The sequence below is a fragment of the Astatotilapia calliptera genome, chromosome 22, assembly GCF_900246225.1.
Source record: "Astatotilapia calliptera chromosome 22, fAstCal1.2, whole genome shotgun sequence".
In the NCBI taxonomy this organism is placed as follows: Eukaryota; Metazoa; Chordata; class Actinopteri; order Cichliformes; family Cichlidae; genus Astatotilapia; species Astatotilapia calliptera.
Window position 1 is genome coordinate 6,560,119 of NC_039322.1, and position 27,129 is coordinate 6,587,247.

General features: G+C 39.0%; 2 protein-coding genes across 2 annotated transcripts; one reads left to right on the forward strand and one right to left on the reverse strand.

Moving 5' to 3' along the window:
* Positions 1-4,243: 4,243 nt before the first annotated feature.
* LOC113015233 (uncharacterized) lies at positions 4,244-5,830 on the reverse strand (the record flags this gene model as incomplete). Its single annotated transcript, XM_026157183.1, has 1 exon — positions 4,244-5,830. A coding segment is annotated over one exon (1,587 nt), but the record flags the coding sequence as incomplete, so codon positions are not given.
* A 15,344-nt stretch (positions 5,831-21,174) lies between these two features.
* LOC113015234 (hepatic lectin-like) lies at positions 21,175-23,777 on the forward strand. Its single transcript, XM_026157184.1, has 7 exons — positions 21,175-21,187; positions 22,226-22,306; positions 22,528-22,641; positions 22,832-22,900; positions 23,096-23,247; positions 23,358-23,482; positions 23,577-23,777. The coding sequence occupies exons 1-7, from the start codon at positions 21,175-21,177 to the stop codon at positions 23,761-23,763; spliced, it is 741 nt and encodes a 246-aa protein (XP_026012969.1). The 3' UTR covers positions 23,764-23,777.
* Positions 23,778-27,129: the final 3,352 nt, after the last annotated feature.

Below are 27,129 nucleotides of genomic sequence, written 5' to 3' on the forward strand. Positions count from 1 at the left end.
GACATACAGGGTGACCAATAAAGGCAGTTGACCACAGTATCTGTGTATTTGTCATGTAACATGTTGGGGTGATGGGTCACAGGAAATGGTTGTGGCATATGGTGTCTCTGACTGCTCTTCCATCCTGTACGTTCGTGGGTGGGTCAGGATGTTCATCGTGTGGATCACTGCTGATGTCTGGTTCAGCTGGACAGTGTTCACCTCTAATTGTGGCAATGTTGTGTAGGATCACACATGCCACAATGATGTCACATGCCCTTTCTGGGGTGACCCTGAGTCTACAAAGGCACTGGAACCGGGCCTTGAGCATTCCGATGGTCATTTCAACTCTGGCCCGTGTCCTGCAATGGGCCAGATTATAACGCTGCTGTGGGCCCGGTTCAGGGTCAGGGTAAGGGGTGAGAAAATAGGGTAGACATGGGTACCCCCTATCACCAAGCAGGTGGCCAGTGAACTCTCCTAGGACAGAAGAATACATGTCAGTGCAAACGTCCCTGTGGCAATTGGTCTCTGTATATTTCACAGTTACTTCGACCCACCATGTCCAAATTTGGTGCTCAGTGTACATTCCCGGAAGATTCGTGAGTCATGTACAGAGCCTGGCCACTTGGCTTCCACATTTGTGATGATGTTGGCAGCATCACATATGATCTACACAGTGCAGAGAACACATATTGGCATCCATTACCATGATGCCATCACTTGTTGGTGTGAAATGCTACAGGGAATTATGTACCTGTACATTGATGCTGTGGAAGGACTTCCTGTTCACATAGTCTCCTTCATTTGCTGAGGGTGCAATGATTGGAATGTGGGTGCCATCTATACAGCCAATCACGCCTGGGAACCCTGGAAATTTATGTACCATTTGAGTGGTAGTTCACGTATCACCACATCATGCATTGAGTTTTGTTCATCCTGATACCTGAAATTTTGTGGAATCCCTCTTTGATGAATCTTGTGGGTCTGTGACCGGGGAACACCACAAACGAGTGCAGGAGACGTTTCAGTGCTACTGTAACATTCCTGACTGCCCGACAGACGGTAGCCTTGGAAACGTGCTCAGCGTCACCAATATTGTACAGAAAGCTCCCGTTTGCAAAGAAACGGAGTGCAGTACAAAGAATATGTAATGGACTGAGCGCATGTCCGCGATGTGTCACATGCGCAATATATGGCCTGAGGATGTTATCCAAATAAGTTATAGATTGTGCTGAGAAACGGTAACGTTCGCACAGGAAATCATCAGGTAATGATAAAATGTCCATACGCGCTCTGATCACTCTCTCCCGGCGGAGAGCTCTGCGGAGTATTTGGGCTTCAAGATCTACTGGCTCTTCAAGGAAGGAGCACGCCATGTCTGACACTTCCTACTGTCAGGTTTCCGACAAAGAGGCGGAGAAGGTCAGGGTTAGTTGTAGTAAACCTGCTAGGGGGCAGGTTAGCTTCACGGAGTGTGTCGTCATAGTGACTCACTCAGGCTTCAGCTGAACTCGCTTTGTGAAACCGAAAAACCAGAGTTTTCGTTAACTCAGGGTATACTTAGTCAGATTTTGCTCTAAACCGGCTTCCTGAAATAGGGCCCAGGACTCTGTGCTGGAACAACAAAGAACTATGAAACGTATACACGGAAGCAACATGGACATGACCAGCACAGAGTCCTGTAACCTGCCGTAACATGGGGGGAGTTGAACAGACGACGCGGCGACGAACAAAGGAAGACTGAGGACTTAAATACACACATGAGGTGATCAGGGGAAGTGGAGACACATGAGAACACAGCTGACTAGAAGGAAACATAATGACAATACAGGGGAGAGTAACACTAACTACAATGAACAAAGAACAGCAGACTCTTTCAAAATAAAACAGGAAACACAGAGACATGGAGATAGAACATGAACTTAACCTAACCAGAGACATGAAACATGACAGGTAGACACACGGACCAAGGAGAGATGACAAAAGGGACTAAGAAACCAAGGACTAAACTGCAAACTAGAAAACAACTAGATGCGTTAAACTACACATGTGGATACAAAAATGTGCATTAGAACTTAAACCCTGGGCCTCATGGCCCAGTACCGTGACATTCTTGGACTAATTCTGAAGTCTGTGTATGACGAGTTGTCCACAGAAAGTAAGAACATTAATGTGATGGTAAATCAACAGGACGCTTCAGTCAGAGCTGAGTGGTCATCAAACAACCACCAGTTACTTATAGAAAAAAACATTAATTATTAATTAATTAATAATTAATTGCTAATTTTAGAACATAATGTGTTTATGTTGAAATAAAACAAATTCCCATGGATATAACCAAAGCGTCATGGTGGTGTAGTGGTGAGCACTGTCACCTCACTTTCCTGGTGTCTCTATGTGGCTTTCGTGTTTTTTCTTTGTGGCTATATGGGACTTGTTCTGCAATTTTGATTAACTGGTATTTCTAAATTGGTCCTAGTTGTAGATGCTAATTAGATACTGAATGGAGGCCTAGATGAATATGTGAAAAAAGTTGGATTTGGCTTGTAGTGTAAAGGACTTTGAGTGGTTAGTTAGACAAGCTTTGTAAATTTCAGTCCATTCTAAACAACTTAAAGAAAGTGGAAAATTTAATAATCAAGACAGAGACAAAAAATAATGTTTTTTAAAAAAGGCATCCAAAGTCCAGTATGGATAATAAGCATAAGGTAGGGCTGTGAGAGCTTTATTAATGTCTCCCTTGTCTGTGGCATAAAGATCATTTGTTACCGTACTTTTAATGACTACCTTTAATTAACTACTAATCTTTAAGAGTCTGACTCGATTCTCACATTAGAATCGATTCTCACATTAAAATATCGATATTTTAGTAATTTAGAGTAAATTTGTAGTTTATCATTAACAGGAACACAGTGGAAAGAAACTATAACATTCGGATTGTCTACATTCAAAGGAACAACTTTCTCTTCCGCCTTTCATAGTCATGTGCGAAATACGGCTGTATAAATGTCTCGCAGCCCCTTGGTGTGTGCACTCACAACAATGGCTGAGCGTAATTTTAGTCATGTGCAGACTTATTTTACCTCCACAAACAGCTGAGACGTGGTTTGCAATACATGTGGCAAAAAAGTGCTCCAAAGTAACCCTGACTCCCAAATTTGATTTCCCCTAACCCCTCCCCCATCCTAATTCTAATCTTAACCTGGGGGCCATAATACAAAACCCTCATCCTAATATTTACAGTTAATTACAATTGGACATGGACATTATTTACATCATAAAAATTGATTAAAAAAATTTTATTTGATAAAAAATGATGTTTAGAATAAAAAAAACGTGGAATCACGTAAAACATTAAAAACAGTGTTATTTCATGACATCATTTCACAAGAAACAAATACAGTTAAAAAGATTAAATATTAAAAACAGTGTATTGTAAAATGTTTAGAGTTCATATTTAAGGGTAATGGTAAAAAGGATTCACATGCAGAAGGTTAATACACGTTTTACAAAAGGAGAATTGGAAATGGATTGACAAAACATAAAAAACACACACAGTCAGTATAAAGGGAGGTGGAGTCAGCCAGGAGCTCATTCGGATTTGGAGCGTTGAAGAGTGAACATCTCTTACCAGCCACAGAACTGTGCATTACAGCCACATTTTTGTCAGCAGTTTCTTTGTGTGCCAAGCGCCTGAAGAAGAACCTTGAAGGGTCGAATCGTTGCGTGTACGGCACACCATTTTCTTGACCTTAATAATTAATTAAATAAAACTTTTTAAAAATTTTTTCTTTCTTTTTATTTTCTATATTTATTTCTCGCCTCATAAAAGCTCATATAAGAGTTATAATTACTTAGATAAAGGCGAACCCAAATCACAAAAACTACAACAATATACAAAACATAAAACACAACACAAACGCAAAAATTAACCAAAGACTGAGGACCCAATGGTGTCAGCAGGCTTTCCGGTAATCGTGACAACCAGCAGGGTGGGTTTCCTTCGGGAATAACAAACCCAACAGGGAACAAAAAAAAAAACTACACAAAAAAATTTATAAAACCCCCCCCAAAAAACAAAAACACGGCTCATCGGAAGAAAATGAGCAGAATAGAACACAGTAGGAAGAACCTTTCCCAAAACTTTTTCCGGGGTCAAACAGGGCAACCCGTTTGGGGGATGGACTCCGCCTCTCCTGTCTCTGTCTGGACAAAGGCTCAGTCATCCATTCCTATCTCTAACCCCACTTTTTCCACTTCTCTAGTTTTTTCCCTGCATATACAATGACCCTACTCTGGTTCCTTCATCCACTCTCTTTCTCATTTCCTCCAGTTTCTGGACCTTCTCTGTGTTTTGTTCCTCCTTCATCTTCTTAATCAGGAAGTCCAAGTGGACAAAAGTGGATGCTGAACCAGCTTTCAGAGCGATCTGCTCCAGTGTGACAAGTCGTTGGTAGCACTCACCAAGTAACTGTGACTTCTTTGCTGCCAGTTGGCTTATTTCCTCTTGAAGGTGTTCCAGAAGGCTCATCTGCTTTTGACTTTCAGACTTATTTTTTTCATACTTCTTTTTCATGTCTTCTGATGTCTGCCAGACTTTCCTTATTTTCTGCACATATGTCCAATTTCCTTTCACATGATCTGATACAGGACACTTCCTGGTGCAAGAAGTGCAGTAGCCTCCGCTCATGACATCACATTGTGCAGGAGACCAGGCCATTTCACAATACAAGTGACAGTTCTCCTGACAGTTTGTACAGGAGACAGTACCATTATAAAACAGCAAACCCCACCACCCAGTTTTTTTATATTCTTTCTCTTTGTAAATCTCCGGAACTTCGACAGAGAAATTTTCATTGTTTTGCATCTCTTCTTTATGTTTCTCTAACACTTCTTGTCTCTGTCTGGCTTTGGTTTGCTTGAGTTCAACTTCATTTATTTTCTCTCTCAAGGTTTGTATGCTGACTTTCAGTCTTTTGCGTTCACGTAACACTTCAGTTGTTACCACCAACTTTTCAGGTGCAGTTTTTTCTAGAAAAGCTGTGAGCTCATCCATTCCTCTCTCTGTTATTCTCCATGCTGTCTCCAAACAAGATTCATTTTTTTCTGTTCTCTCTTCGTCCTGTTTGTTATTGAACAGGAAGTGAACAGGCTCATTATTTCCATTTCTTGGACATTCTATTTTTGCAGCTTCAAGAGCTTTAAGAGCATTTTTAGGTGTTACACCATCTGAGTGTGTGATCAGGGCCACAATGTTTTTCTCCAGGTTTTTTCCAAACAGAGAAATGACTGAATCAAAGATGTACTTCTGTCGGTCACTCAGTCGATTCTCACTTGCCTTCATCACCAGACCCACTGCATGAATTTTGTTAACTCCATCCTCTGATTGAAACAAGTCTAATAGTCTTTCACTGATGCTATCATCCATTTCAGTACCTCTGGTGTCTCCATATCCAGGAGTATCAATGATGGTCAGAGAGTAGGTCAGAGAGTAGGGCAGAGATTTATCTTCAAAACCAAAGATGTCATACACGATCACATCTGATGTCTGACTTTCTGTCTGACTTCTCTTCTCCTCATCTATAATCTGAAACCAGACTCCATCCTCAAACTGTACCCCCATGGTGAAGTTGACTAGAGCGTTGATCAAAGTAGATTTTCCTGCTCCCGTTTCACCCACAAGTAAGATGGTTTTATTTGGCTTGTTTGGGTTTTTTTCCCCAACAGTAATTCTTGTCAGACTCCCAAACTTCTCTTTCTTTGTTCTCAGTTGGTAGACATCAGGAGGTCCTTTAGATTTCAGATCACTGTTGGAGATGATATCTGAGTACTTGGAAGGAGTTCCATAAAACCTAAAAAGAAAAAGTTAATATTTGCACTGTAATTATTTGGAATTATGTTCCCACAATTGCTTGTGTTTGAGCAATCGATTTTGTTTTAGAAGTTACAAGAATTGTGTTTAATTCTGTGGTGACAGTTTTTAAAAAAAAAATAAGAATACAGCAATAGTTTTCTTACTTTTTAAAAAAAATGTGAAAACTTGTGTTACCCACCATGATATGAACCAGCCTAAAGAAGACTCTCCATTGGCGACAGGGACCCACGAAATGAAGCGACCCCTGAGCCACATCAAACCCAACAAAGTCACTGGACCGGATAGAGTTTGTGGACGAGTTCTTAGACGCTGCATAGGGCTTCGGTAGGCAGCGTTCAGCAGCCTGGTAATCATTCTTCTGGAATGGCCAGTTGATCCCAGCTGTCTCCAGTCTGCAAAAAATAAGAAAGTTATTGTCACGGCTCGTGGGGCAAACAGTGAGGAATTTAACGAAGGACCCAAAATGCAGGCTGCTTTCAGATGCAAGGGAGTTTTATTGGGGAGGTGAAATAAACAGACACGCAGTGGGCATGAAACAGAACCTGAGGATACCTAAACTGGAGACAACTAAATACAATAGATTTGAAAGGGAGCTGCAGGGAGACTCGGGGAACCCACACAGGAAAATGCACAGACAAACCAGCGATGAGCAGATGATACACACTATAAATACGCAGGCAGTCACAAGAGGGAACGAGGAACAGGTGGCAACACAGCTGGGACTGATTGGGAAAGACGAGACAAGGAAGTGAAACAGAATACACTCACATGAGACACGGACCTTCACAATAAAACTGGAAATGTATGGAGACATGGTACAGACAGTAAACAGAGGGAACACAAAAACCAAACTAAAAAAACAAACTCTGTTACCGACACTGGACCGTGACAGTTATCACCTTCACTGCCCTATTTATTAGCAGTTAAAGTACCTTAACTTTACCTCCAAATAATAATATTAATAATAATCCAAATAATTCTGTTTAAGTAAAACAAGAGAAGGCAAAACTCGGTTTGTGTATGCTTTTGAAGGGAGCACACTTTTTCATAATATAACTTTTTTTCTGTAATTTAGAATAAATCAAAGGTACAAATTAATTAAATATTTATTTGGAATTACTTATAATTGCACCCTAAATTGAACAGAAACACATGACAGATGATGTAAAGCTATGATGTGTTGCCAACTGTATTATAAAATGTTATCACATCTTATATTTGACCAGTACTATGTTTAACTTTGTTTTACCCTTAATTAGGTATCGCCAGGCTTGCACCAAATAAATTCTCATTGTGTAGTGGAAACAGATGTCTTGTATCTTCTTAAGTATCAGCAAACTTTGGTCTGTGGAACTGAAATGTAAGAAAAGCATTTAACCATAAGTAACAGATATGATAAGTGACAAATATGACAAACTTGCATTTTAAAAATAGTAACATAAACACACACTTGCAGCTTGTGATTGTAAGGGTATTCACTGATGTACAGTTATTCAAAATTGCAACACTGTGCAAAAATGTAGAGCCACCTCTCAATCATTTCTATCTTTTTAATTCCGTATATTCCAGACTTTGTCATCATTTTTCAAAGGTGGCCTCAAGTAATGAGGTGGCCTCACATTTTCTGCAGTTATTTTCAAGCACAACATGGCTGGTTTTTCACTTGCTTTTAACTTTAACCATTTTGACTTTGTTAGCTTCTTTTAAATGTCTGCATTCAGACTGCAGTGGTGTGACAAAGAACCAAAGTAAGGACTTACTTTAAACATTTAATAAATGATAATAACTTTTTTATATAAAGGGTAAAATCTAATTTCAGTTTTTAACCCTCCTCTCATGTTAGGGTCGGCACCGACCCATTTTAAATTTCAAATGCATAAAAAAATCACATACATTTGTTTATTGTTTCAAGGCTTTTTGACTTTGTCAGGAACCTCTATTTCTACAAAATAAAACCAAAAAAAATATTTTCACAAAATTATAAAATGCCCTAGTTGAAATTATGACCTTTGTGTTGTTAGGGTCGGCTTCGACCCAGGTATAATATTATGAGTATAAAGCAATAATTAAAGCCAAAACTGAAATCATAAGTGCACTGTCAACTAAAACACTTACAGCAAGCGCCTCTCCTAATCATATGAGCTTTAGGGGATTCTTATTTTGCATGTTTTTTGCATTATACCTGCACAAAAACAGAACAAAATAAACACGGGCATGTGAGGTGAATTCACTATTTGAGTGGCCATTTGACTTCCAGAGTGCACATTTACAATTTGCAGCATACAAAAAATGAGAAGAAGATTCACAGTGAGCTAAGTTCAGGATCATATTTTTGGTGAAAATGAAGGAGAGGACACAGAGCAGCATAGCGATTCAGATGGGCAGGTTTCTAAGGAGGAAGACAATGTGGACTATCATCCACAATAAAACAGATTTATTTAAGAGATGTGTCCTATACCCCTCAGTAATACTCAGGTAACACAGAAACCTTTTATTTATTAATATGATTCTCTTGAGGTTAATTTTACAATTTTTTTTAATTGAAATCGAGGGGTATAGTGACAAAAAAAGACCCAGAGGCCCACGCCAAAAGTATTAAAACCAACATTTTCATGGATAAGGAAGCCTAACAAGGTAACCAAGAGATGAGAAACAAATTGGATGATAACTTATTGTTTTTAGTATATTTTATAGCTGATTTAATTCATGGTCAAAACCGACCCGCTAACATAAGAGATGATAACAGAAAGCTAACACGAGAGGAAGGTTAAGTTTCCCTTTCCCGGTTTCATGCTACGTGTCTTATGTTGTCAAGTTTATATTGTCTAGTCTGCATCTCATTTCCTCTTTTATTTTGAAGGTCTGTGTCCTATGTCAGTGTAGTCAGCTTTGCTTCCTTTGTCTCCTGTCGAGGAGGGAAATTATTTTACTGCTATTGTTAAATAATTGTCATTGCATTAATAATATAATTTGCAGCATGGATATTGCATTCCAAGGTTTAAACAGTGTCTCTTTCAGAAAGACTGAGTTGCAGGCTGACAGGAAGTTGTATGCAGAAGTGAAACCAGGAAGTTATTTTGAGCCGCAGGCTAAGACGAGACTTTAACAATGTAACAGATAGCTTTAAGAAGGCCTTAAGATCAGATCATTTTATATTAAGGTTTTAGTAGAGGTTCTTGATTAAAACATTTATTTAGTAGAAGACATACACATAGTCTCAGTGAGCTTCTGGTCTGGTAAAAGGTCAGAAGTGCAACAGGTGAATTGAGAAAGAGCATGTGAGGTCAACACACACACACACACACACACTTTAAATTAGATTTATTTAGAGGAAGAGGTTAGTTATGTTTGGCTGTAACTACAAAATTGTCTCGGTAAAAGAGGAACCGTTTCTTGTTGTCTCGACAAGAAAGAGGAACAATTCATTTTAAGATAAGAACGGAAAGTACCAAGCCATGAAAATAGGAGATGATTTTCTGGGTGAAAAGTCATGATGATGTTGATCTGATCTATGTATAAAATGTGTCTGTGACGTATGAAGGGGCGTCAGTAAACAAACCCTGATGCTATAAAATATCTGTTCATGCTTTGATTAAGTTGAAGACTACTGGCTGTCTGCGTACAGAGTGTCTTCCCACGCGTGTATTCATTAAAATCATCGTTTGACTTCACCCGGCCGGATTGGTGTGGTTATTCTTCGATCACCTCTTGTACCCTTCCTCAATAATGAATCTTAACATTTGGGGGCTTCGTCCGGTTATTGGGGAAGGAGAGTTGGAGGTTTGGACGGAGAAATCCGGGGTCTTAGGTGGTCTGACGGGCAGACATGAATTCCAGTGGTCTAAGTGAGTGGGCATAAGCCGGCTTATCCAAAAGGTAAGGCACTACCTGTTGAATTATTTCCAAAGTGTGCCAAATTGGACATGATAAAATTTAAGTCTACTCACTGAAGTTACTGGTGGATGTCTGTTTTGATTTTGATGAAAATCTCATGAGTTGAAGCAGTTAGAGTTCTGCTAAGAAGAAATGAAAGTAGTTAAGAGTCTGATAAGAAAAGTTTAAATAATGGGTTGAAGTCCCAAAGAAATTGAGTTAGAGTCTCAAGTAGTTGGTAGGGAATTGGTTATTGTGTTGGTTAGAGTCCAAATTTGGTCATAAGAGTGGACCTGAGCGGTCAAATTGGCCACTAGGTTGCACCTGCCTCAGTTATACACTTGTTTCGGGTGTTGATTGTTGTTTCAAAGTATTATAAATTATTCTAGAACGGCAGTTCGAGTCTGCTAGGAAGCGCAGTGCTCAGAGGTAACGCTTGCCAATGTCAAGGACGCTTAGACATTGTCCTCGAAGAGGGATAGTCAGTTGGTCACTGTGGAGTTTGGGGCACTCCAGAATAACTAGGAGTTAGAATCTCCTTACCGTTTGCAACGGTATCTGCGCTTTTTTGGCCAGCAGAAGTGGACTTCGGGCGTGTAACTTTAACCTAAAACTTCAAAAAGTTTGGGTTGGTTGACGCTTTTAAATTGAGTTAGGGATTTTAGAAATGAGGCCAGAAACAGTTAAAGTCTTGATACTGGTTAATTGGTGGGCGGTTATTTTAAATTTGTCGAAATTGGTTAGGCGCTAAAGCTGACAGATCTGACAGTAGTTGTAAATATAAGACGTCTTTGTAATAAGAGATCTCTGTGTGTCGAGTCAGTAATGCACTGACTGCCTGCTGCTATTTTTGGAGGTGTGTGTGTGAGTGAAAATGCAAATGAGTAAGCAGTGAACTGTTTAAGCCACAGTTGGTTTTACAAATACTGCTGCAAACAGTGTTGAGTGTGTGTTTAAAATGCCATTTATGTTTAGTAAAGGACTATAAATAAAGTTTTGAGTTGCCGTAGTGGATGTATAGTAATTGACTGAGTTTGGATGTAGATATATAAATATATTGAGTGCACTGTATATACTTAAGACTAACACATGACTTTCAGTAGTAACTGTTCTCCAGCATTAGCTGCTGGTGGGTTTTATTTTTTCAATTTCTTGTGTGTGCGGTGAGAATTAATGGAGGTTTCAATTTTTTGTTTGTTTGTTTTTACTTGCTTTTTTGATTATGACAAGCATGTCTAAAATACTCTTAGGAAATTGTGTTTTGAGTTATATTCTTCAACTCTAGTCACAGTTTAAGTGTGAATGCGGTGACTAGAAGGTTTTGAATGATGAATGAAGGTGTGAGAGGTATTTCTTTGGTGATGTAAAGTAGGAGGTTTTAAAGTTTGAAAGTGTTTTTAATTTAAGAGATGCATGAGTGATGTTATGAGAGTTTGAGTTTCTTTTTCTTTCAGTTTAAAACACATAAGTACATACACTTGGTACACCTGTTTACTCTTTGACTTTATTAAAACAAACGGTGTATTTGAGTTTGAATTTCAGTAATTGTATGTTGATATGGTAATTTAGTTTTATGTTAGGTGAAGGAGATGTCTATCTCTGCGTCTTGCAGGATCGAAAGTGAAAGTTGAAGGTTGTGATGTGAATGCTGTGAGTACTCGATTTGAATGATTCTGTGTGAGGTGTACAAAATACTAAATAATAATAACACTATGAAAGTTGATAGTAGAGTGAGTGCAAGGTGATGTGTGAACAGAGGAAGTCTGAGAGAGAAGTGTGTGCGTAGGCAAAATGCAGAGTGTGTGCGTGAAATAAGGGAGTATTGTTTTTTACATCAAGGTTTAGTAGAACTAAAGTAGAACGTTACAAACAAACAGATAAATAAAGTAAAATGAAGAGAGAAAATAACTGACAATTACATTAATGAATAGAAAACACACATACACAAAGTGCCATATGTGAAATTATTCTAGGAAGGAGTCAGAATTGAGATAGCTTATTATAGAGATAGTTTAACATAAGATGCAATGAAGGAAGCAGCTTACATTCCTTTAATTCCCAGAGCCAGTGTGTTCCCTCCCCTGCCCACTTGGGCCCCGTATCAGGCGAGTATGGAAGGCTGGATAGCCCATGACGGGTAAGATCCCACCTCGAAACCCTGGGACAACCTAAGGCAGGCACAGTCACGAATACTCTCGGACCTGACGGGTAAGACCGCTGGGCTAGGGTGGAGGTGGAAAGTGGCAAGTGGAGCCCTACCTTCTGGCTGAGGACAAGGAATGCTGCTATTTAACGTAGGAAATCAGAATTTGGGTTAGTAAAGTTGGGGAGGAGAAAATTGACTGTTTAAAGGCAAAATTATGAAGGAGTCTGACACACTGTAAAAGCACCATGTGCAAATTCACACACACAAACAGGAAATGCATTAAACTTATAAAGACAAGACAAGCTCATGGAGTTTAATGCATAGACACTGATTAAACCTGGCTAAGAACACAAACATAGGCAATGAAGAACAGCTTGCTATTTTGTATGAATGATACAATGGTGTGAATGTTTAATAAAATACATTTGAGTTTGTAATTGAGGAATAGAATAAGCCATATGACAAAGGGAGTTATGAAAACGAAAAAGGGATTAAAGTAGTTTTAAAAAAGAGTGACTTAGGAGTGCTCTCGTACTGAGTGATCAACACTAGTGATCACTGTTGGAAGAAATAAAATGATTTAATGAGTTGGGAATGTTTAAACATATGTTTCTGTTGTTACAGCTTCTTGAGAGATGATTCAGTATGCAAATTAGCTGGAGTGTGTGGTGACGAAAGAACTTCCTGAGTGTGTGTGTGACTGTGACTTTCAGGAAGAGGAAGCATAGCAGAGACGAGAAGTGCAGATTGGGGTAGGAAATTTATAGTTTAGTGATTATATGATGTCGTAAGGGGTCTTATGCTGAATTTAAGAGCATAAGGGGGTGATTTTTGTGTGCAAATTGAGTGGTTTTAATGAGACTTTTGGTGTATTGAGGAGGTGAAATTATGTGGTGGCAAGATTTGTGTGTTTAAGGTTGTTGTGGTGATGGGTTGATTCTGTCAGGTAGGTTGTTGTTGTTGTTTTGTTTTTAATAGAGGGAGTTTTAGGAAACATGGACATGTCTAAAATTGGGCCCATTATTTTATAACAGTGCACTTAAAGAAAACCTGTCAGGTGATTTTGTTTTGTTTTTATGAGCTAACAATCAGCTCTATTTTTTTTCATTTCTGTTTTAAGCAGGCCTGCAACAGTGAATAACGGCGCTGAAAATTCTCGGGAGGAGCAGATATAAGGGGGCTTTCCAGATTACAATTGGCTGAGGAGAGCTACCTGGGGACAATTCAGGTCGTAAGTCCCTGTAAAAAGGATTTTATGCGAGTCAATCCAGTCCAAAAGCATAAAGAAATATTTTCCTATGGAAAATAAAAAATGACGGAGCTCATTTTGCTGAGGGTGGAGTATCTGATCATGCGGGAGGCTCCACTATCAGCAAATACATGGTGTGACTGCATGTGAGTGAATGTGTGACTGGATGAAGGTGAGGATGAATAAATGTGGATAAACAATTTGCTTTTACCAGAAAAATTTTTGTTTTGTTGACTGGGGTTAGATTATGGGATTATAGTATATTGTTGGGAGAATGCCAAATGCTAAAGGGGAAATATTTTTTGATGTAACTCAGTTATCATTGTTTGAAGAAACACATGACTGATAACTGTTCTGTTTTAAGTTTATTTTTATGACATAGATTGGATCATGAGTGGGGAAAACTGAGCAGTTTTAAGTTTTGTATAGTATCTTGACACATGAAATGTATCAAGATAAAGGGGGGTTTAGGGTTTAATAATTTAATTGTTTAATAATTTAGGATCATTTTAGGACCTTTTGGGTTTTTGATCATTTGGATATGGTAAAACTGAAACTGGTATTTTTAAGTTAAGGTTAAAGGATTAAAAGTGAACTTGTCACGGTTTGCGAGGCAAGCCGTGTGGAGTTGTAGAAAAGGACCCAAAAGGCGGCAGCTCTGGTGCAGGTGAATATTTATTTACAACGGTGGGCACAAAACAGCACTGGTGGAAAAACAAGAAACCGGAAAACTGGGTAAGCTAATAACACAAACCAGAAACAAGGATGCAGGGAGGTCCGGGGAAATACACACAGAGAACACAGGGAGATTACACACAGGTGGAGAACACAGGTGACACTGATAAACATAACGAGACAGGGCAGGAGTGAACACAACATTACGCATACTGACGAGAGACTGTCAAAGTAAAACAGGAAGTACACAGAGGTTCAGACAGGAGGAGAAAAAGCACGGGGAGAACACAGACATAACAGGCTGGGGGAAACATGGAATAAACACAAAGAGAGACGAGAGCTCATAAATACACAGAGGGGCACAAGGGGGTAAGAGTCACAAAGGGAAAAACACTTAGGGAACACCACAACAGGACACCTCAGAAAACCTGGCCTAAATAAGGAGCGAAAATACAAGGAACCAAGAATACTGGGCCAACATGGCCCAGGACCATGACAGAACTGAATCTTGTTTAGAAGATACAATGCCGGTTTTTCAAAGCTGTGAATAATTCTTAGAGGGAAAATTAGTGAGGGTTGAAGGGGTAGAACAGCTTTGATTTCTTTTTGATTTCTAGAAGTAGTGGTTATAATGTAGGCTTACACATACAGATATTATATAGGAGGTATTTTTAGGATAAAAGGGGGAGCTTATAAATAGAAATGATTTTTATACATATTGCATTTTGTGCTTTTAAAGGAGTTGTGGCTCAAATTTGTCTCTGGAGGGTCACGAGCCTTTGGCTAGCGCTATGATTAGCCAATCTACTGTGAGGATAATATGAGTTCATGAAGGATTGCACACGCTTACAGACACAGAGTTAAGAAACACACATGACAGTATTGATTCCAGGCAAAAGGCCTTAAATTCATTTAGCTTTTAACTGAACTTAAAGAAGGACCAAAGAGGAAGGAAAGCATATATTTTGGTTAAGTCTGATAAACTAGAATTAGGAGGTATTGTTACATTAAAGGGAGCAAAATGAAATAAAAAGGCTATACCGAAACAGGTGATAACATAGGAAATGTGAGGTTTTAAAATGAAGTTAGTGTTAACACATAGGAGTTGTTTCAAGGCAGCATTTAGTTATGATGAAATGTATACAGGAGTAATTGCTTATATGCTTGAACTTAATTGATTAAAGTGGTTGTTTTCTTTTGGAGTAGATTAACTTGCAGCAGCGACAACTTGTGCACAGGATGTTGATGATCAGATAAGGGAAAATAGAGCGAGCAACCGGACGTGAAACCAGCGCTTAAAGGGATTTTAAAGTGATGAGTAACGTTGAAGAGTATACATAAATACAAGTCAATAAGTTAAGAGCATAATTAGGATCATGCTTTTAATTAAAGAGTCCCAGATAGGATAAGTTAGGGAGATGCAAGAAAAGGTGTTTTGTTTCCTTTGCAGAAGACTGATCTCGGCGACCACAGGAGGGGCGAGGATCCTGGAGATCTCGAGGTTCGAGACCACCAGAGAAGGGTCTGCGTGAGGACACAATGTATTGTGACCTCTGGTGTTCCAGAGGTCAAAAGGGGGAGTGTCGAGGAGGGAAATTATTTTACTGCTATTGTTAAATAATTGTCATTGCATTAATAATATAATTTGCAGCATGGATATTGCATTCCAAGGTTTAAACAGTGTCTCTTTCAGAAAGACTGAGTTGCAGGCTGACAGGAAGTTGTATGCAGAAGTGAAACCAGGAAGTTATTTTGAGCCGCAGGCTAAGACGAGACTTTAACAATGTAACAGATAGCTTTAAGAAGGCCTTAAGATCAGATCATTTTATATTAAGGTTTTAGTAGAGGTTCTTGATTAAAACATTTATTTAGTAGAAGACATACACATAGTCTCAGTGAGCTTCTGGTCTGGTAAAAGGTCAGAAGTGCAACAGGTGAATTGAGAAAGAGCATGTGAGGTCAACACACACACACACACACACACTTTAAATTAGATTTATTTAGAGGAAGAGGTTAGTTATGTTTGGCTGTAACTACAAAATTGTCTCGGTAAAAGAGGAACCGTTTCTTGTTGTCTCGACAAGAAAGAGGAACAATTCATTTTAAGATAAGAACGGAAAGTACCAAGCCATGAAAATAGGAGATGATTTTCTGGGTGAAAAGTCATGATGATGTTGATCTGATCTATGTATAAAATGTGTCTGTGACGTATGAAGGGGCGTCAGTAAACAAACCCTGATGCTATAAAATATCTGTTCATGCTTTGATTAAGTTGAAGACTACTGGCTGTCTGCGTACAGAGTGTCTTCCCACGCGTGTATTCATTAAAATCATCGTTTGACTTCACCCGGCCGGATTGGTGTGGTTATTCTTCGATCACCTCTTGTACCCTTCCTCAATAATGAATCTTAACACTCCTTATGTCAGATTAGTGTCAGCTGTTTCCCCATGTGTTTCCACTTCCCCCTAATCACCCTTGTGTGTATTTGGTCTGTGTGTTTCTGTTCATTCTTTGTCAGGTTGTCTGTTGTTCACATCATGTTCTCTACGCCTTGTTTCGGAGGTTCATGTCCAGGGCCCTATTTCAGGAAGCCGGTTTAGTGCAAACTCTGACTAAGTATACCCTGAGTTAACGAAAACTCTGGGTTTTCGGTTTCACAAAGCGAGTTTAGATTAATTCTGAGTGAGTTACTATGACGACAGACTCCGTGAAGCTAACCTGCCCCCTAGCAGGTTTACTTCAACTAACCCTGACCTTCTCCACCTCTTTGTCGGAAACCTGACTGTAGGAAGTGTCAGACATGGCGTGTCCCTTCCTTGAAGAGCCAGTAGATGTTGAAGCACAAATTCTCCACAGAGCTCTCCGCCGGGAGAGAGTGATTAGAGCGCGTTTGGAAATTTTATCATTTCCTGATGATTTCCTGTGTGAACGTTACCGTTTTTCAGCACAATCTATAATTTATTTGGATAACATTCTCAGGCCATATATTACGCATGTGACACATCGCGGACATCCTCTCAGTTCTGTACATATTATTTGTATTGCAAACGGGAGCTTTCTGTATAATATTGGTGAAGCTCAGCACGTTTCCAAGGCTACCGTCTGTCGGGCAGTCAGGAATGTTACAGTTGCACTGAAACGTCTCCTGCACTCGTTTGTGGTGTTCCCCGGTCATAGACCCACAAGATTTATCAAAGAGGGATGCCACAAAATTGCAGGTATCAGGATGAACGAAACTTAATACATGATGTGGTGATACTTGAACTACTACTTAAATTTTACATTTATTCTCACAGTTCCCAGGCGTGATTGGCTGTATAGATGGCACTCACATTCCAATCATTGCTCCTTCAGTAAATGAAGGAGACTATGTGAACAGGAAGTCTTTCCACAGCATTAATGTACAGGTACATAGTTCCCTGTAGTATTTCAAACTAACAAATTATTTCATTATAGTAATGGATGCTAATTTGTGTTGTCTGCACTGTGAAGATCATATGTGATGCTGCCAACATTATCACAAATGTGGAAGCCAACTGCTCAGCCTCTGTGAGTGGTGGTGGTGGAGGACCCCACCTGTTTTTCGGGCCTCCGCTTTTTTTCTGTTGGCTATAACGGGTCACATTTGAGCATACAGAGTAAGCAAATATGTACTTGTAATGTGCTCAGATAATTTCAATAAGTGCTTACAGAGGGGAAATTAATGTAGCCTCTAACTGCAATTGATTTACATCGGACAAACAGACCAAGCACTATGGCTCATAATACAATTACACCTTACCTGTTTGGACTATATTTTTATATTTCATTTTTACTTGCTGCCAGGAACGTCTGCTCTCACATCACATCACAAAATAAAATGTATAAAATAAAATATAATAAAATAACGTGTTAAATGGATGGAAATCCCTAGATCAATGTTTAAATTAACACTCACGCATTGACTCTGTCGGCTATGTTTTGCCATGCATGCTCCCTTTGTTTTGCAGCTGAGGCTGTGTTACTTTTTTTCCGCGGAATTTGCATGTTATCGGCATATGCTGCCATCAGAATTTCGGCCTCAAGCGCTGTAAAATACATTGACCGCGCCTTCTTTCCCTCAGTCTCCATGGTGACTCGCTTAATCTGTGCTCCACTAATCAGGGCTTTATGTATCCTCGTGCGCGCGCTTAACTTGGGGTTAAAGCAACTCCGCGTTGATTGAACTAATTGTTATCAGCCTTTCTGAAACCGAATATTCCGAGTTGGACAGTTCGGGGTTACTCAACCCTGAGTATCGTTTTTCACTCTGAGTTTTCTAAACTGGCTTCCTGAAATAGGGCCTTGGGCCCTATTTCAGGAAGCCGTCATGGTGACTCAGGAAGCGAGTCACCATGGAGACGGAGGGAAAGAAGGCACGGTCAATGTATTTTACAGCGGTTGAGGCCGAAATTCTGATGGCAGCATATGCCGATAACATGCAAATTCCGCGGAAAAAAAGTAACACAGCCTCAGCTGCAAAACAAAGGGAGATTGTGCTGAAAAACTGTAACGTTCACACAGAAAATCATCAGGAAATGATAAAATGTCCAAACGTGCTCTAATCACTCTCTCCCGGCGGAGAGCTCTGCGGAGAATTTGTGCTTCAACATCTACTGGCTCTTCAAGGAAGGAGCACGCCATGTCTGACACTTCCTACTGTCAGGTTTCTGACAAAGAGGCGGAGAAGGTCAGGGTTAGTTGAAGTAAACCTGCTAGGGGGCAGGTTAGCTTCACGGAGTGTGTTGTCATAGTAACTCACTCAGAATTAATCTAATCTCGCTTTGTGAAACCGAAAACCCAGAGTTTTCGTTAACTCAGGGTATACTTAGTCAGAGTTTGCACTAAACCGGCTTCCTGAAATAGGGCCCAGAGGATTCTTTAACGAATATATCTTTTAAAACTCTGAGTCAATTACATTTAAATGGGTAATATTACATTCACAATACTTTCATTTTAATTTTCACTTAATGTCATTCACAATATATTTTAAAGATGTCTAAAATATTTGCAATGTAAAATATATAAAATTATTCCATGGAAAGTACAATACCTTATAGTGTATACAAGTATGATTAGGTCATTGAATCAGTGTCTGTTGTGAGTCTCAAGTAAGTTGCCTGCAATGATATTTAAGGTCCAGCAGGTGTCAGTATGGAGTAAAACAGCAACACTGTGTCGACACTGTATCGATACAGTTTGGGGAATGTGCTGAAACGCTTCACGAGGCCTCATCTACCCATCACTAGTAATGATCCTGACTAAATGTTCTCTGACCACTGCATATCCTATTGGGTTGTCTGGGATGCGTGATGCCGAACTATCCACAAACACCACCGGAGTAGAGCTTGCCAGTGGTATGTCCTGTAGGTCAGGTCTGGAGGAGCAGATTTCAGAAAGCAGCTATAAAATCTTGTGGTTCACCATCTGCTTCTGTGTGGAGAAGTGAAACTGGGTTTAGCATATCACATCTTTTACTGTGAAATGTAATCTTTCTAGTAATACAATGAGATAACATATGTTACGTCCCCATGAAGGAGGTCTAGGGGTGTGTGTGGGGACTGGTAACAAATGGGTCCAGAACAGAATGAAAGGAAACCAGACTGAAGTTTTTAGCAAATATTATAGTTTTTATTATAGATAATCTTAACTGAAAGAGCCAGCAATGCCGTTTTACCAATAACTCTAGAAAAAGAAAAAGGTCGCAACAACAAAGAACAAAACTCCACACCATGAGGCACTTCCGGGGGCCCACAGGCCCACCCTGTCACTAGCAGCAAGCTCCACTGCTACTGAGGCCCACAAGCCCGCGATACTCACATGAAGCAGCTACTCTCCCCACTGCTCCTACAACTCCACACCACAGGAAGGACAATCTCATAACAGGACCTCTTTCGACACCTAGAACACAATGTGGAGACACCAGAGAAAACCACCCTCCCACATCCAGTTCATCCCCAGCTTATACAACCTCAGAGAGGTGATTTCTGACTGGGCCCAGGTGGTAAACGAGGCCAATGAACAGCATCTGTGTCCTGGGGAGAGAGGAGAGTGAGAAAGAGACAGAAGGGTGGAGCAAGCAAAGAGGAGGAGGCGGAGAGAGAACACCACACCCACACAAAGGCAGTTTCAGGAGGCCCTGATATGGCTGTGACACATAACATAGGAGCAGCTAATAAATGCTTCCCTTTCAGCTGTTTCTGCTGCATGCAGGTAGAGGACGGCCTGCTGGTCCTTGTCACTCCCCGTGCTGCTGTATCGAAACAGAGCTTAAGTATCCACCTTTTTCATCCACTGTCTGGGTGAAACGTTTATTAGGATATGATAATCCTAAAGTTAGTGCAGTCTGTAGTGCAAATTTTAAGTCATGGAAAGCTTTCTCTGCATAATGAGTCTGCTGTAATCTATACAAATAGTTGTAATTCTGCCAAACCTCTTAAATTAACACAGAAACATCTGCACTTCAATCACATATAGATTGGTGGATTTATTATCTGTCATCATATCATCATTTTTCAAATACTCATGGACCTAAATGAACAGCTATGATTAAAAGCAGGCATGGTGATGTAGTAGTTAGCACAGTGACATTTCTTTTCTTGATATCTGTTTTCCTGTGTGCCAAAGCACCTACTGTAAGATATATTAAATCATTTTAAACTTCTTTTTTTATTAGTAGATTAGACCTGCAGATTGACCAAAATTTTGGACAAACATCATCTAATACCGGCCCCTGGTGACTTATAGTGTCACCAGGTATGGCATTTATACAAGATTAGTGGGAGAGAGACCCTGGCAACCCTTTACCTCTGTGACAAAGCGCACACACACACACACACACACACACACACACACACACACACACACACACACACACACGATAGAAAGCGACAGCAAAAGGAGGAAGAGAGAGAAAGAAAGAAGGGTGAGTCTTCGTATTTTATTTAGCTTATTATCATTCCTCAGTTTGATCAAAAATCAAGTTACGACTCCTTAATAAAACTCACAGTGCATCTAATCAAGAACTTCCTCTGAAAACATTAAAAAGAATACAAACATCATCTCTTCAACGTCATCTTTGTTATGGAAAATTTGTAATTTATTTTATTCACATAAAAAAGGAAGTAGAGCATTTTTTTTTTAATAACCACGAGTTTAAAAAACAGTCTGATATTTTGGAACAGTTCTTCGTAAAGCCCTCCCCATTTGTCGATTTGACAGGAAGGTTTTTTTTTTAGTTTTCCATTTTGTCTGTGCCTGTGAAACGTCTCTTTCAGACTCACCGATGGTCACACAGCAGTAAAATGCCTGAAGCTGAAATAGTTTATTCTGATGTCAAATTTAAAAGAGGGACGATGGAAACCAAAGGTGAGTTGATTTATTTGTGTACTTATGAGTTATATTTAATATGCATACAGCTTAATATTATTGGCTTTTTGTTAGTTGGAATATTAATGGGTTACACTTTATAATGTGGCTTAATCACAATGTACATCAATGCAATTTCAATGTATTTTTTAAATTACAATTTTATATATATATCATATTTATGTCCAAATACTTAAATGTAGGTACACTAGAACAAGGGGGTAACAAGTTAGGTTATTACAGGAAACAAAGAAAGGATTACTTACAGTAAGTAATCCTAAGTACAAAGTAAGTAACTTAAGTAGTGTATAATTGGTACCCATGGTATGTTTTTGTTGAAAAATACAATATTTCCCCATCTTACATTGAAAATATGTTGTACTGTACGGGGGTGGAGCCCACATTGCTCCTGCCTTTTTATATCTTTATATTTTTGTATCTTTATTTAATGTTCATTATGTCGATGTGGATGATGGATTCTCAGTTATTTAGTTGTGCTTTTATTATATCAATATAAATGTGAGAACGACTGTTCTTTGTAACGTACAAGAAAAAAATAAATGCCATCAAAATGTGTAGGCCTATGTGGTCTTTTAATGATGGAGCCAAGTCTAACTTTTTTCCTTTCACATTCACTGTTCAAAGATAACATTAACAATAAAATGTTTTAAATCACTGTTGTATGCCTGCCTGTACTATAAAGTGGGCTAAAATGAAAAGAACATGCACATCAGCTCGAGTATAAAAGGACATGTCCTCAAATGAGCACTGTATACATGATGTATGTGGAAATGTTATTTTGTCTGCAAAAATTGTTACACTGTATTGTAAATGCACTAACACCATACTTAATTTATTTATTTTTTTACAGAAAATTTATTTCTTTGTTTTTTCATTTTTGGGGAATTATGTCCTTAGGATCTAATTATAGTGGACCTTTGAATTTAGTGTCAATATCATTCTTTTTAAACTTATATGTTATCACAAGTTAACAGAAATTCACGTGATACTGAGTAGCAATCACATTTTACGTTGTAGGCCCAGAGCCTGTTTCCTCTTTGGCTGATTTGACTTACTCAGATGTCAGGATCTCACAGACAACTTCAGAAGAGCTGCCTGGTAGGTAAAGAGCATGAACAGTTTTTCTCTCCTGGTTACATTTTTCTCCCTGTGCTCAATTTTTTCTGCCTAAGTCAGCCCAGGATTTTATTTACAAGCTTCAGTTTAATTCGGGTTTATTTACATAGCACCAAAACAGTAGCCTCAAGGAACGTTAATCTATAAGGAAGGGATGTCGATCTCACATCTTTGTGATATATGTGTTCCATTTGAATGTTTAGAGGCCTCTCAACAAAATGTGAAGAGCACAAGGTCAAAGGTCACCCCAGAGAGACTGGCCCTGCTGGTTCTCAGTGCTCTTCTGGCTGCTGCTGTTGTTGCCCTCTGTGTTACCAGTGAGTGTGCACAATTTTCTGATTTTAAAAAAAGATTTTTCCCAGTAATGTTTGCAGCATAACTAAAACTAATTTAAGAACAATTCATTAATGATTTGACTTCAGTTAGAGTTTTGTTATGTTCTGCAAAAAAGCCATAAAGACTAAATAACTAATAAAAATCGAATCTACATTTTCTTTATGGTACAAGAAAGAGACTCTGAAGCAAAACCATGTAGCACGGTGCAGCCTACATGTCCACAACCTCCTGAAGTTACAGGTACATAAGTTGTGGATTTATTCTTTTAAACATTTGTATCCTCTGATGATGATTAAAGAAACATTGATGGACTCACAGAAACAGTAACTTAGTTTGTACCTGCAGGACAGAAGGAGCTTCCTGCTGCCTTCAAATCACACAAATATGAACAGTTTCTTCCACCTGACTGAAAGTTTTTCTTTAATATCTTCAAAGGTGATCCATGTTCTAAATGTGAAGAAGGCTGGGAGCATCATGGAGGAAAGTGTTATTACTTCTCTACCAATAAATCATCCTGGACGAAAAGCAGAGATGACTGTAGAGCTAAAGGAGGAGACCTGGTTAAGATAGACAGCAGAGAGGAGCAGGTATAAAAAACTGCTGCAAGTTTTGGTTCTCACATATTTAACCACATCTTTACATTTCTTTAGCAAAGAGAAGTGTCACAAAATATTTTTGATCAACTTTTCCTGTTTAGGAATTCCTGAGGAAAAAAGTGAGACGCATAATGAAGGATCATGAAGACAAGTTCTGGATCGGACTGACAGACTCAGCAGAGCAGGGCAGATGGTTGTGGGTGGACGGATCACCACTGAACGAAAGGTTTGATTGATGTGGAAAAAAAAAAATATCCCAATTTCAAAATTAAAGTTAGCAGCGTTTACTGAGACAATTCTTTTTGATCTTCATCTCCTAGTTTATCTTATTGGAAAGACACTGAGCCGGACAACTGGGGAGAGGACGACTGTGTAATGATGGGTGATAAAGGTGATCGTTACCAGAAGAGTTGGTCTGATACATCCTGCAAAGTGTCTCGCAGAAGTATTTGTGAGAAACCAGCAGCGAAAGGACAGAATAAAACTGTATGTGTTATATTTTTATGAGATGTGTTTATTGAGGTAATGTTTTACTGCAGCAGTGTTTACATCTGTGAAATAATAAAAGATTGTTCCTTATTTTTCCTTGTTTTTTCTTTTAAGAATTAAAAAAAATGTAAAATTTAAATTTTTGAATTTATTCACCGCAAAATGACAAAATGTATATGTTATGATCCAGACGGTCTTGGGGTTTAAGGGGTAAGATTTAATGAAAACAATGTAGAAAACCATCGGGGTAAAAGAATGAGTTGGAGGCCGAGGTTAACAGGTTATCTCTGAAAGGAAATTTAAAAAGTCCTGCAGGGGAGGAGGGAGAGACAGAGAGAGACAGAGAGAGAGAGACAGAGAGAGAGACACACACAGCTGTAACAAAAATAAATGTATGATTAGTTTTACTTCTTCAAGCACGGATAAATCCACCCAATCATAAAGTCCTCGTGTTTATCTAAAGAGTAAAATACATCATTTATAGTTTATTTATTTGTTTATTCAGAAACAACTGGACTAACTCTGGTCATGTTGAAGCCTCAGCATGGCAAACTATCCACAGAGGAACATAAAAGGTAAGTACATGCATGTAAATATACAAAGAAACAAGAAAATAACTTAAATGTAGAATTAAAAGGAAGTCGAAAAAGTTCAAGCTTCAAAAAGATCTGTGTGATCAGACAACCATCAGTTTGAACAAAAGAAAGAAAGACAACCATTTAAACAGATGACTGAGGTATCAAGCCAGAAATAAATGAGGAAGTGACCATGACCATGTGTGAAATGTTACCACTGATACCAAAATGTCGGATGTTTCCTGTTGGTTTAAAGTGTTTGTGCCTCTTACATATGGCAGCATGAGAAACTTTTATCCTCTTCTATCTGATCTAAATACACTACAGTGTGTTAGAAAAGTCAAAAAGTTGAGCATCTGATTCAAATCAGATGTTCAGAATTATCCTAATGTAACCCAACACTGACTTAGTTGTAAGGTAAGAAAAAGAAAACACGAGCCAGTTGTAGTCATTAGAAAGCTAACACTTATTTATAACCTGGGATCTTCATAGTCCTTGAGTTTGACCTGTTTGCTGTGCAAAGTTCCTAGTTTGAGTTCATAGTTAGGTTTTCTGTTGTAAGTATTTTACGTTTTGGAGTGTTTCGAGTTTTCTGTGAATACTCAGTATTTCATTTTTCACCTTGCCTGTTCATCCTTCTCATGTTTGTTCTTTGTGGTATTCTTAGTTCAGATGGATATAAAAATGAGATACAGGAAACAGACGAACCATAAACTCTAACAAAGACTAAGCTCATCATGGTGATGATAGCTGCCCGTAGGTACAACAGGACAAAATTCTAGTATTTTTTAAATGTTCACATATGTAAAGTGTGTGAAATGTGTGAAATCATACATTCTTCTGTTTGACAGGAAGGTATTTTTATATTGCTTTACACTTTACTTTGTGATTTGCTGATAGTCACACAGAAGTAAAATATCTGAAAATGAAGTCTTGTACTCCTGTACAATGAAACTGAAAAGATTTAAAAAGACAAGTGAGGGAAACTAATGGTGAGTCTATCCATCATTATGAATTACATATCATTAAGAAACACTTTGCAGGTTTATTCTATAAGACAGGGTATTGAAACAGGAGGAGATTAAACAATTAGTTACAATAAATTCAGAAGAGATCAAAAGAATTCAAATCACAAGCCTTTTGTTCTTATCAGCCACAGTGCATATAACCAGTAACACTTGTTATTTGTGGAGCAGTGGTTTATGAAACCCTCCCCATTCGTCTGTTTAACAGGAAGTTTTTTTTTATGTCTACATCTTGTTAAACTCTCTTTGACTAACTGAAGGTCACAAAGCAGTAAAATGTCTGAAGATGAAGTACTGAACTCTATCGTAACCTTTAGATGGAAGAGGGAGGCCAACAGTGAGTCGTGTCTACTTATCTATGAGTGATACATATGAGATATATAAGAAAATTCTCCTTCTACACTTCTTTTTGTTGAAGCTAGTCTTCTTGTGAATTGAAGGCGTTATTAGCAGCAAACAGTAACTCACTTCAAAGTAAGCAGTCATTTCTGGCTTCATGTTTTTGCTGCAGAGGGTTACACTACTCATGCAGACGTAAGGATCTCAAAGTCTCAGCCGCCCACAAAGGAGCTGCCTGGTAGGTAAAGAGCAGTAATGAGCAATTATTGTCTCCGTTTACTTTTTCTGTGCTTGGTTTCATTTACCTATCTCAGCCAAAGAAGTTATTTCAAAAGCTTTAATTGAGTTGAATTCAATTCTATTTATGTTTATTTACATAGTCACAAAAGACAAGAACTGTTACCTCAAACCACTTTATAACATTTCAGTATTTATTCTGTTCAATCGTACAATATTAAAAGACAAAGTAACAAAGGAGATTCATAATATCAGGACTTTCACTGCCCTGTTACAGTGGGGCAAAAAAGTATTTAGTCAGCCACCGATTGTGCAAGTTCCCCCACCTAAAATGATGACAGAGGTCAGTAATTTGCACCAGAGGTACACTTCAACTGTGAGAGACAGAATGTGAAAAAAAAATCCATGAATCCACATGGTAGGATTTGTAAAGAATTTATTCGTAAATCAGGGTGGAAAATAAGTATTTGGTCAATAACAAAAATACAACTCAATACTTTGTAACATAACCTTTGTTGGCAATAACAGAGGCCAAAGGTTTACTATAGGTCTTTACCAGGTTTGCACACACAGTAGCTGGTATTTTGGCCCATTCCTCCATGCAGATCTTCTCGAGAGCAGTGATGTTTTGGGGCTGTCGCCGAGCAACACGGACTTTCAACTCCCGCCACAGATTTTCTATGGGGTTGAGGTCTGGAGACTGGCTAGGCCACTCCAGGACTTTCAAATGCTTCTTACGGAGCCACTCCTTTGTTGCCCGGGCGGTGTGTTTTGGATCATTGTCATGTTGGAAGACCCAGCCTCGTTTCATCTTCAAAGTTCTCACTGATGGAAGGAGGTTTTGGCTCAAAATCTCACGATACATGGCCCCATTCATTCTGTCCTTAACACGGATCAGTCGTCCTGTCCCCTTGGCAGAAAAACAGCCCCATAGCATGATGTTTCCACCCCCATGCTTCACAGTAGGTATGGTGTTCTTGGGATGCAACTCAGTATTCTTCTTCCTCCAAACACGACGAGTTGAGTTTATACCAAAAAGTTCTACTTTGGTTTCATCTGACCACATGACATTCTCCCAATCCTCTGCTGTATCATCCATGTGCTCTCTGGCAAACTTCAGACGGGCCTGGACATGCACTGGCTTCAGCAGCGGAACACGTCTGGCACTGCGGGATTTGATTCCCTGCCGTTGTAGTGTGTTACTGATG

Coding starts and splice junctions, on each gene's coding strand:
- LOC113015234 (XM_026157184.1), top strand. Junction 22,307..22,527: donor AACTTCAGAAGAGCTGCCTG/GTAGGTAAAGAG, acceptor TTGAATGTTTAG/AGGCCTCTCAACAAAATGTG. Junction 22,901..23,095: donor ACAACCTCCTGAAGTTACAG/GTACATAAGTTG, acceptor ATATCTTCAAAG/GTGATCCATGTTCTAAATGT.